Source organism: Argiope bruennichi, chromosome 5, assembly GCF_947563725.1.
Source record: "Argiope bruennichi chromosome 5, qqArgBrue1.1, whole genome shotgun sequence".
Lineage (NCBI taxonomy): Eukaryota > Metazoa > Arthropoda > Arachnida > Araneae > Araneidae > Argiope > Argiope bruennichi.
In genome coordinates this window covers 98,740,591-98,753,693 of record NC_079155.1, presented here as the reverse complement: position 1 = coordinate 98,753,693, position 13,103 = coordinate 98,740,591, and the positions used below count along the sequence as shown (strand labels likewise).

At 29.1% G+C, this 13,103-nt stretch overlaps 1 protein-coding gene across 1 annotated transcript in view; it reads right to left on the bottom strand.

The window, feature by feature from the left end:
* Nucleotides 1-7,592: 7,592 nt before the first annotated feature.
* The window catches only part of LOC129969681 (uncharacterized), a 190,133-nt gene continuing 184,622 nt past the window's right edge, over nucleotides 7,593-13,103 (bottom strand). Inside the window, exons 12-14 of the mRNA XM_056084347.1 lie at nucleotides 12,953-13,038; nucleotides 11,180-11,294; nucleotides 7,593-9,852 (exon numbers count right to left, since the gene is read on the bottom strand). Of these exons, the coding sequence (XP_055940322.1) occupies nucleotides 9,743-9,852; nucleotides 11,180-11,294; nucleotides 12,953-13,038 (311 nt within the window). The 3' untranslated portion in view covers nucleotides 7,593-9,742. The remainder of the gene's footprint in view (nucleotides 9,853-11,179; nucleotides 11,295-12,952; nucleotides 13,039-13,103) is intronic.

Sequence of the window (13,103 nt, the reverse complement as noted above, 5' to 3'; positions counted from 1 at the left end):
AATCTCTGGAGCGGAATAGCTAAAATAAAGGAGAGTCTACAGTTTTCCACCAATATCAAAGGTCGCCATATCAAGGACGAAAATAAAACCTATTTTTATCCTCGGAATTGATCGTGTGGCTACTGAAATGGAAAGTTTTAAATCATAGGGGAGATGGTGTGCTATGCTTTTTTTTTCAATCAATTAGAACTATATCTCGCCTGTCCAGCACTGATTTATAATGGTTTTTAGAAGAATTATGACATAAAATAGCTCTTTATTTTCCATTTGTTATTTTTAATGAGGACTTATAAATCATATTCCGCTTTAAACATCCATAAAAAATTATCGTTCAATTCCATAGTTTATTTCCTTTTTAGTAGTTTAGAACAATAGTTTAGTTTAGTACAATATTACTATGATATTTTAGGATAATCTATGTAGAGACGGGTTATCAATTACACACGCACGCACGCACGCACGCACACACACTCACACACACAAATAGAACTGCAAAATTATTATATAAGTTAATACAATTAAAAATGCAATTTAAAATAAAAACAGCATTACCACGAAATAACCTAAAATGTTTAATTGCATTTTGAAGAATGTTATCCCCACTTTTGATGAGTGACTTCTATTGAAAGGGAAATAAACTGCATATTAAATTTATCGATATTGAAAGATTCCAAACGCCTGTTCAGTGAAACTACAGTGGATGCCCTAGATGACTAGATATATTTGCAAAATGTCCTCCCCTTTCATTAAGTGTGATTAATTGAATACCCGTGGCGCATACTTTGCTCGTTAGAGGTGCTTACCCAGATAGGTTTGAGGGACAGAAAAGATTTCTGAGAATGTACGAGCATACATTTATTTGATAGATATCTGCCAAGCGAGACCTTTTTTGTATATTAACAACTCCTCAAATTATCATTGCTGTTTTAGAAGGGGGGAGCAGAATTACATCAATTTTTGAAAGAGAAACTCAAACATACTAATATTTTGTCATAAAAATATATAGTATATTATATTCGTAAAAATATATAATATATTCTTTAGGAATGAAAAGATTAAAGCAGATGATTTACTGCTTTATGTGCAGTAAATCATCTGCTTTAATCTTTTCATTCCTAATCATCGGCCATGTGAAGTTGGTATGAACTCTAAGTAGCCCAGTTGCCTATGAACTCAATGGGAATTACCGTGCATTGGCGCAACTTAATACTCAGCTACTTTGTGGTAAGCAATTTTCTGGGGCTTTCTGGGGCTGATTCAGTTTATCTATTTCACTGCTATTATTTTTTCCATTTACTTTGTTCATCAAAATGATAATAAAAAATAGGTAAACATGTTTAAAAATGGAATACAAGCTTTTAAAAGCTTTTCAGCACATACAACTCTGCAGCTTTATTGAACAAGCAGCCAATACGTTTATGATATTTAGAATATCAAGCAACCCTTCAAAGATACCGCGCAATGTCTTGTGCTAAGTGAGTAATTCAATCAATCAATCCTCTTTCAATTGAGTTATCTAATTTTAAAGTTTAATATATGTCTTTAAATGTGTCTATAAATATCTAATATTACTATTTTCTTATCAAATAATCCACTTGATAAGAAAATAGTGATATATAATGAAAAAAAAAAGTAAAATAGTGAAAAAAGCAACATCTTTCCTTCATCAAGAAGTTATAAAAATGCTAGAAAATACAATTACTTGGATTATTCAGACAACTTTTTTTACGATAAAAGATTCTAATAACGTAATTTCTAAACAATCCATATATATTAATTTGCATATAACAGAGAACAGAAACCGTAAATCTTCTTTCAATACGACATCCGGCAGAAAAATTTTAATACAAAATTGAAGAAAACCATTTGATAACTAAATGCATATTTAAAGCCTTTTATATCTGAAATTCATGTATTTTTTTCGAGTTCAGGAAGTTTCTTATATTTCTAAATAAAAGGATAATTGATGTCAAATGATTTAAGAAAATTTTAAACTCTTCTAAAAAAACCTATCCATATCAATAATATCAGAAAACATTTAATTTTCATGTTAGTATAACAAAGACTAATGCTGTATATATATTTTTCAACTTTAAATGTTTTTCTCTTCCGTCGAATCTATATGTTTCATATACGAGTATTCCACTATGTAACTCTCGACAGTATTCAAGCTAACCTCGTAAAATACAATATTTTTTCAGCAAAATTATGTATATAAAGTTTATGTATTAAGCTAAAGTTAGCACAGTTAAAAGATCAGACAAAATAGTTTTTTTTTAATCGTACCTAATTTAATAATAATTATTCAACATAAAACTTTTTGTGAGACATATTGTTACTTAAAATTATAAAGAAAAGTACATTATTCTATTAACTTGTTATTAAATTGATTAATTGTTGATTAAATTGTTAAATAGTGAATAGATAAACAGAAAAATGCAAGTAAAATATATAAATCACTACTGTTTTATTATTTCAAAAGTAATAATCAAATATAATTTTCTGATAGAAGTAATTTTATTGAACGAAGTAAGTTTATCGCGATTATGAAAAAACACAATTTATATCTCTAACTTTTATCCTTTAAAAATTTACATCAGATTTAATGTGTACAAATTTCAATGTGTTTTTTTCTTGAAATCAAAAGTCTTATAAATGCATATTCTTAGAACGCATTCAATTTCTTTTAATACCATTGTAATTACTTGTGTACCGTCTGGAAGAAGTCTTTCTCACATTCCAGCTGTGGCTGCCATGAAACCCTGCGCATGCGCAATTTTTCTAGAACTTTGCTACGTCTCTTTCTTATCTATTCAGATTTTGTAAAGTCAGATTAAAGATGTAACATAGAACGATGTATCTTTGTCTTTGTGTTCGCTTTTTCGTATCCGTTAATAAATGTTATTATGTGTTTTATGATTATGATTCTTGAGAGCTAGAATTAGATTTTAGAAGTTAGATACATAAACTAGTTTGCTTAAAACATCACGAATTTTTTTCAAAAAAAAATGTAGATAAAATTAAAAAAAACCCATTTAATTTTAGTATAATATAGAAATATTTAAAAATGAATATTTCCTTTTCATATTTAATTGCATATTTTGAAAATGTTATGTAAGGTGAAATAGTATTATGTCTCAAATCATTGAAATGTTCATTTTGTTTCACTAGTAATTAGATTTAAGTGACATTCAAGCATCCCTTTTAAATATAAAGACAACAGTCATGAACTAAACATACAATCAATAAATATTTTTATAAACAGATTATTTATTTTTAACAAATAAAATTTCCAAAGCGAGTTACTTTTGCATTTTTTTATTTAATAGAATACATCGTGTAATAGAAAAATAAAAATAAAGGCATGAAACATGAAAAAAGCCTAAAGTAACACGTTTTAGGGGGAAAAAAGCAGAACGAAAGATAAAAAAACCCAAAACGCCATGGAAAAATATTTTGTGGACGGATTATTCCGAAATCTTGTTCATCAGTTCCCGCCCATTAAAGACAGCACATGCTCTCAAATTCTTGCACGGTTGCCAAAAACAAAGAATAAAAGAATAGTAATTGCATCCTCCCCACTTAACATTAGTTGCTGACACGGTGGTAAAGAAATCGAAGCGCGTGAAGGAATAAATGCAGAAAAAAAAAATCAATCCCTTAACAGGAGGATGTGCTTTTATATAGCGATCTTCTCTTCATTTTCCATGAGTTATTTCACGGTCCTGTAAGCACTAGAAAAGTAAACACTCCAAAAGGCCTGATGTGGCGGAAAATTACATTAATTTAATAAGCGCCGCAAGGTTAGAAAAACGAAATAATGGCATACTATTAGAAGGGAACGCTGGAGAGAGAAAAATGCCAGAAACAGTGTACAACTTTTCCAAATTGCATTCTTCTTCGATAAGAGCTTCGAGTCTCAAATGAAAATTAGGCTTCATCGATTGGCTCGAAGACTTCTCGAAGATAAGAAGGGGGATTCTTTCTTGTTGCCAGATCCCTTCTTTTATGCCGCAGACGAAAAATTTCTGGAAAATGACAGATCAAACGAGGATGGAAGGTGTGAGGCTGTTTGTCTTACAATTATGCCAGAGAATTGATGGAAAGGGGAATAGATGGAAGAGGGGGGAATTTGTTTCGAAAATGCATGAGGGGTGGATGGATTATCGTAATGGGACGCGCTTTGCATTTTTATTACAATTACGCCGTAAATTGCTTTTGACACAGAAAAGTTAGATGGGCTTTTTCCTCCATCAAAATTTGGCCCCCGGAAGTGGTGGAATTATCAAGCAATAAATATTAAAATTACTTTAAAAAATCTAATTTTGGAGATTGTTTGTCTTTGAGGAGTAAAACCCCATTTAATAGAAAGTCCCCGGAGGCAACATTGACTTGATGTGTGTATGGCTCTAATGTCTAGTCACTGAGAAAAGAAATGCTTGCGGTTAATTCTAGAACAATAATAACAGTTTAATGTAAGGTGCTTCGAGAAACGATTTAAATTGGTTCGTTTCTTAAAATTTACTTGTTACAGAAAAATAGAGAGTAAATATTGGTACATTGTGTAGAAGAGTGTACTTGCGAAGATACAATTTGTTAAATTTAGAATGTTTCACACAAGTTATATTGTCGCTAATGATATTTGTGTAGCTAATTGTGTAACTATTCCATTTTGAATGTTCTTAAAGTAATATTCTTAGTCATAAATATTCTAACTTTGTGTTCTCGAATTAAAAATATTTAAATATTCATTTAAAATTTACAAAATGAAACATAATATTCTTTCGCGTTACAAAGCATAATTGAATCTCTCCTCATAATAAAGACTTGTGTGTTAAATGTTTGCATTGGTGATTTACAGTACATGTCTTTTGACCTAAAGTTACGCTAACAAATTAGCCACAGGGGGTGAGAACGTGCAGTTCGGAGTGATCTCCTGCAATTTTAATTAGATATTATATTGATCCAAAATTAAACAAGATTTTGTAGTTTTTCCAAGAGAATTCCAAAAAATGTTACTTAATAAAAGTAATTACTTTTTATTCTTTAAAATTTCAAAATTTATATTTTGAACTATGTAAGTTTAATTGCCGCAATTTTTTTTTTTTTTTTTGAATTTTTAAAAAATTCAAGTGTTTTTTTTTTTCTTTTTTTGCATAATTTTTAAAAATACATTTTATTTTTGAGCTGTAATTCAAACTGCTTATATTTTACGATCAACTCTTTAATCGTGTAGTTTTCTTCAATAATTGAAAACTAAGGGAAAAGGATATTGGTTAATATTTGTTATTTATGTGAGGAATACTAAAGTGGAATTGCAATGCCACAAAATTTAGAAGAGTGAATGCCCAATCATTTACGATCTCAATAGCACTATTATCACATGGTATTTCACTATATTTGGATGAATCTTATTTATACCTAGCGGAAGGATATTAAAATAAAGTGGTTTTGCTGTCTGTCACAATTTGACTTTTAAAAACAAATATTTTCTTGGGGGGGGGGAATCATGAACATATAGAAACATTTTAAAAGTGAACACAATTAATATTCTTTGTGAACAAACTGGCAACAAAATATAGTTTGTTTCTTAAGAAAAAGAAAATCAAGTATTTATTATTTCAGTTAGTCTGGTAGAAACTTATGGTCGCGGTGGCCTGGTGGTAAGGTCTCGGCTTCGGAACCGGAGGGTTTCAGGTTAGAGACCCGATTCCACCGAAGAACCGTCGTGTAAGGGGGTCTGTTGCACGTTAAATTCGTCATGACCAAACGTCCTCCCGCTGGTGTGGTGCAGTGTGGAGAGGAGGGTGCCAGCTCAGGTGTCGTCCTCGTCATCTGACCGCGGTTCAAAATTACGAGGTCCGTCCCAAAAATATAGCCCTAGTGTTGCTTCAAACGGGACGTTAATATAACTAAACTAAACTGGTAGAAACTTTGATTAACTTTTGAATCACCAGCTATAAAGAAAGTATTTCCAAGATTAGTATTTATTGAATTACATTGAATCAACATCCTATTTACCTTCCATTCCTTAAATATTTTTTTTATATTTTTCTGGGAGCCAAAAAAATAATTGTCCATCTACCAGCAGGTAATATAAATGTTAAGACACAATTTTAACAGCTATAAAACTCTGTTAGGAATCAAGGGGGCTAACAAAGTGTTACAAACGATAAGGAAATGTTGAAAAATGTACTGTAAATGCAGTATTAAGTTCATGATCTTATAGATCAAATGTGTAGTTTCAATTAAATCGTGTAAATATTACGCATTTCGTTAATAGAAAAAAAATGAGATCAAGACGCAGCATAAGATATGTCGTTAACTGACGTTAGTCAGATGACAATAACACCCTAAAATGCATTTTTGTTTCATTTTCCTTCTCATGTGTGATATTAAGTTTTTTTATTGATATTTTTTCCCTCTTGCATTATATTTATAATTAAAAATATATATATATATATATAAATAAACTGAAATGCATGTTGAATTAAAATTCTTTATTTTCATATCCAGATAAGTAATCGATAACGACTTAATATTTATACAAAATGATTTATTAATTTTTATATAAAGGATTTTTGAACTTTGAAACTACATAATTTGATACTGAAACAAAAAATATTATGAACTTTTAAGGCATTTTTAAATATTTGAGACTTTTTCTTTTTGTATCGATAAAATTTTACTGGTAGGCAGTTTAATATACATACACAAGTGTTAGAAAAAACGTCTTAATAATTACAAACTGATAATATTTCAGATCAGCTGGTTTGTCGGAATGTTAGTTATACTGAATTTCCATTAAATCCTTTATGCCGAATAAGATGTTCAAGGTTCCCACACTAATAAATATTTAAGCGTCAAATTGTGACAAATAGTTATTTTAATAGCCTTACATAAGTTCTATTTCTCTGCACATGAACATACTCAATGAAATCGAGTCCCATGGCATCATAATGCTAATAAAAACTGAAGTGTCCTGTTTAATTTTCAAATCGCACGTTGTTTTTTGTGGTAATGTAACATCACTTTCTGATTAATCATATAAAAATTACCAAAACTTTTTATTCTTGGTTTTCAGAAGTATAAGAAAATCATACTCTTAAATATTTGAAGAAACTTCGAAAATAATTGAACATTGTTACATTTACTATTGTCATTTCAAAACTATTGTCTAAAATTAGACAAAAAAATTATATATTACATTTCCGAAATCCAGGAAAAAAATTATATCATAAAATCCGATATTCCTTTAATGATATTTTTGGGAAATACTGCATAAAAAAATCTTGTTTAATTTTTAATATTTTTTTAAAAATTGGTACCAAATCTGGCAATTTTAGTTTCAACTGTCAATCCTTCAGAGCTCCTATATCTCACATAAAAAATCGAAAAGCATAGTGAATGTATAGTAAAGTATCTTATGTAAGCTATGAAAACTAATGTATAATGCTAATGTATCTTATAAGCTTATGTAAGCTAACACATATATATTCTCTTTTATTTATCGTAGATATTAGATTTAACACATAGATGTAACTCATTTCGTAAGTGGAATTAAAGAAAAAAAATAAACAGAATCAACACGCTTTCAACACTTTATTTTTATTCAGTCTTTATTGTAAAGGTTACATTTATTAAAAGATTCTTCATCGCCATTGTGTATTCGGAAAATCCACAAAATATATTTGCATCGCTGTGACATATATACAGATAGTTCACCACAGGATTTTGCTTCCACATAAATAATCAATATCTAAGTCAAGAAAAGTGTTACTTAAAAATGCTTAGTGTTGATCCATATTTCAGAGAATAATGGAACCATATATCAATCAACGTTGCTTTCGTCTTCACAATTGTATTCTTAATATTCAACGAACGAATCATACCAATACATTATTTGTCTTCGTCAAGAACTCGTTATCTAACAATCATCACAGTCAGTGCAGAAATTTCAAGGAAATTGATTGTTACATTTTGCTTGGTCATTCTAATCGGAAGGGCCCAGCATTTAATACATTCTAATTTCTCTCCATATCCAGAATGTACATTCATCTGATTTTAATAGCGATAAATTTTCTTGCTAATGAAATAAATAGTTTTACTTTTATACATACGGTTTGACATAAAAGATAGTTAAAAGAATTTGTAGAAATTGAAATATGAGTACATTTATTGCTTTATTAGTTTACAATTTTATTGCTTCTTTATATAGTTGATAATGTATAACAATAGTTACAGTAATAAAACAATAGATTAAATAATCTTAATTAATTGATTAATCTTATTTAATTAATGACCCGAAAAATCGTTCGATTGCAGAGTTATGGAAATATAATATCTCAGTTTTTTTATTCATCAAAAGGATTTACAATTAATTTTAAGAGAAATCTCACTTTCTTGAGTTTAATCGGAATCTAATTAAGGATTAAATATAAAACTGGCAGCTTTCATTTTTTTTATTCGGCAGCAGTAGAATAAAAATTAATAATTTTTATAACAGAAGACTTTTAAATAATATGATGTTCATTGACTTGGTGTTTAGTTTAGATTGCTCATTAGCTGCAAATATTATTTTATAAAGAGCTTAACAATATTCGAATTCTTAAATCCAAATTTGGAATTTTAGAAAGATAACTAATAATTTTCGTTGCAGTTAACTTAAATTGGAAAGAATCTGTTGTTAATATATTTCATTCATATTTATTGCGTAATGTTCACTTTATAGTTTTTGATATCTACCACTATTTTTTGTGCCAATATTTCATTTCATATTTTTTAGCTACATTGCTATCCATTTTTATGGGAAAAGAAATAAATGTATAACAAGAATTATCAATTACTTACCTTTCATAGAGTTGTTTATCAATGCTTTATTTGCAACTTTTTTTTATAACTAGCATTTTGTCATTAATAATTTGAAAAATTAAAATGTGTGAAAATCTTTCTTTCACATATAGCATATGTATTCATTTTTTATTAATGTAAATTTTTAATAACATCTTCTTTATTATTATATATATATATATATTATTGCAGTCATTTTATAACATTTATGACATCAAGATCGACGGATATTTTCTATCACTCTCTAACTTCCATCAGGTAAAATAACAGAAACAAAACAATAATACAAATTTACAGGAAAAAAGTAACAATAAATTTACTTAAAATAAGTAAAATATCTTAATATGAAATCCAGCATTTCTTTGCATACTTTCTTCTTGGAATCTTCATATATATCTTTTCAAGAAAGACGTCACAAAAACAAATAAAACATTAATATTCCCTGTTGCAGCTATCACATATTAATCATGTGCCAAATCCTTCTTCCATTCATCAATGCAAAAGTGGGAAAAAAAAGAACCAAAAGCTTGTTATCTTTGTTTCACTGAACCGAATCATCTGAACCAGTTCTGGAACTGATTCACATGAACCAGTTCTTTATTTTCCGAAACCGATAAGGGGAAACATCAAAACTACACATTAGTTCATGCTCTAGGACTATAACAACGTGTAAATAATGATCGGTTGCATTTCACAAGGGACGGCTTCACTTCCTAACCGGCCTCCACTGCTCTACCAGAGAGTTAGGTATTGACCATCAGCAGCACTCAGCAACATGTACTGGTCCTCAGAATCCACCATTTATTTACTTTCTCAACATGTATTGGTCCGATTCCTCCATTTATTATCAGGCACTGATAAATCATTGATGACCAACTCTTCATGGTAATTGTCACCTAATCGGCAGACAGGAGATAAGGGCGAGGAGCAGAAGACTTATGATCAAAGTCGGTAATGAGGGCAGAGATGCTGATTGGCGGCTTAGAAAGCTGTCGCACACCCCTGTGAATAATAGAAAGATTAAGTGGCATCATAACACATCAGAGCCATAATTAGGGAATAAGTTACTATTATTTATGAAGCATTAACAGGGCATTTATCAAGTCAGCCTAACTGTTAAAAGAGGCGTTGCATCGTCATAGAAATGGGCAGGTTTGAGATAAGTATTGCTATTTAGTGATTGATCTGTGGTCAAGTTCGATACATTAGCCAATTATTATGACAGTAGATTTTCCACGATGGGCTGATATCCGAATTAGTTTAAATTATAGTTTCTTCAACTTATTTCATAAATAATTAATTTTTTGATTGAAAACATTTAAATGACACCATCACTGCCAGAAAAATTATATAGGCATTATAAGATAGAGAATTTTAAAAGAATGATTATAAATAATTGAAATTTAAATATGATTAAAACATTATTTGAAATTTTCAATGAAATATTTGAAGTAAAAAAAATCATTTCAACGAATTATTAGTAACCGATGTATAATTTTCCTGAGTACAATATTTTTGTGAGCAATTTTATTTTTGTATCGTTACTGAAATGAGTAGATTCTACACAACAATTGTTATTTAGTGATTGATGTGTGGTAAAATTATATAATTAGCCGATTATTGAGGTAAAAAAAAGATTTTATGTCATGCTGAGATTAATTTAAATTTGGATCCCTTCCAACATTTTTCATCTGTGAATATTGGTTGAGTAGAAATTATTTTAATTACTCTCCGTCATTATCAGAAAAAAATCTGCAAGAACCAGTAAACAAGAAAATAAATTTCTAAAAAGGATCGTTAATTAGTAATTAAAAACTTTATTTAGAATACTTTAACGAAAAATTTAAAGAAAAAAAATTCACTGAAATGCTTTCTTAGATAAATACTTCATGTGGAATTTCCCCGCCCACGAATCTTTTTTGTATAATCTAAATGAGATAATGAGCTACATTTTAAGAAAGTTTTAAAAAATGACAGGTTTTAAAACTATATGAAATTTTAAATCATATCAAGTCAAATCTTCAACAATTAAATTGTTCCGATTTTTCTCAAGGGTTTCTTCGTTGTTATTCTTGGAAAAAAATACATGATAATTCAGACCTCGTTGGGTTTGCATTCCTTAATTTAAGAGGATTAATAATTATCGTATACTGTTAAACAACATTTTTTATAATACTTAACCTTATTTAGAAGACAATTATCTTTTAAATCTGATAAAATTATGGCAACATATCGTTTTGTCATACTGTATTTCTTTTAAATACTTTTGTTTATGAAATTTATCATGGACTTCTGACAGGTTTTGCAGAAAAAAACTTATTTGATATACCTGTAGATGATATGTTGAAAGTCACATTTTCAGTAAAGGGTGTTTTTTCCAGTTTTCTTCGGCAGGTGTCGTGCACTCCAGATAAGTGAGCAGTCTTATCTTTGCTCCAGTAAACCTAAAAGAAAATGCTCATGTATGCTTTCTTCGCTTTAATACTTACTCATTATACTTTCATGAGTACATTTCTTTTACTAAAACGGATGAGAAAAATCATGTGGTTCATATCAAAATTCTAACAAATCTATACTTGATTCTTGGATGCAAATTACTATCTATTTAGTATGTTTATTGTAAAATATTTTCTATCTCATTGCTCAATATTTCCAATATTTTATTTATAATATAATTTATTAGTAATATAATGAAAAAAAAATTTGATTTGACTTTTGATTGGGTTTGAATTAATGTCTTTTGACATTTCTTTTTCGGAAACGAGTTTCGAATTTGGAATTCTCTGGCCTCGATAAAGACAAAATAAACGCAATGGAATTAAAGCCTCTGGTAAATATTTGGGGAAGAAAGTATCGCAATATGTATCGTCTCATTAAAAGAACTCCGTCAATTTAAATGTGGTTTTGCTCTAAATTGATTTAACCCTAGAAGGTCTGGGATTTTGATTACTCTTAAACGTTCTTTGTGTCGTTTCGACAACGTGATATAAAATATATAAAATAATTGTAATAATTAAATAACTGCAGGACCATTATTCAGCAGGATTTATTTTTAAAACTTTTTAATGTTATTTCATTTAATTATCATTTATTATGACACTTTATATCATAAAAAAATAAACTGCGGACGTTCTAAGTATATTTAGTAGTAAAATCTCTCATAAATAACCTAGAACTTCAAAACTTTTTCTGTGTTGTCACCATGGAAAATGATTAAAAGTCATGAAAATTTTTCGAATTCCCTGCAAAAATGCGGAAAGGAGAACAAACTAAAAAGACTCCGGGATCCAATTGACACCGACGGACGTTCTAGTGTTAACGTAGCTTCAAAACAAGATCTTAATCTGACTAAACTATATTATTGGTATCGGTTTATGTCCTGCAGTGACCCAACGGCAAAGAAAGATTTAAAGTGTTTTTTTTCTGTCTAATCAAGTCAAAACCTTTTGTTTTTATTTTTGATGATTTGATGAATCTCTCTATAACAAAAATTTATTAACAAATACTTGGACAATAACAAATAAAATTTCTGAATGCAAGGTGTCTTGAAGAGAGTTGTTTTCCGTGATTCCCATTAAACTTAGAAATAATTTCAAGCAAAACAATGAAAATTATTACAAAAAATTTTAACTTTATTAACTATTTATTTAATATAATGTTTACCAGTGCTATTGGGTTTTGATAGTTGGTCAAGTAAGACAAATTTCTAGAATATACCATAGGCGAATTTGAAAACATAAAAAATATAATATTTGATTTTAATTTCAATAAGTTCATGCACATGAACTTAGTGAAATTAAACTTATGACTTTCATAAAGTGCAAAATTAAATTATACTTAAAATTATTCTGGTACTTTTCAAGTGCCTACTTTGTCTATTTAATATCTGGACCCAAGCATTAAACGTTAACTGGCGGTTTATCAAGGACAACCAAACTTTTCAACAATATTCTAATACATTATACAACGTATTAGAAATAATAAATTCATGATCAGCTACGAAAAATACATCCAATAGTCTTCCACTGCAATTAACGCACATCCAAGTACCTCGCTAAGTTGCAAATGAAACATTGTAACAAATCTGAAATATTATACTTACAAAGCAATACTTGTATCCAGTATTCCTTAATCCTGTAACCAAGTAATTTCGACCATCTTCTTCCCAGGATCCATGGCAAGCGAAACCTATATTTACAAATCCCATATAATTATAAAATAAATGTTTATTATAGGATCACCATACATACGGG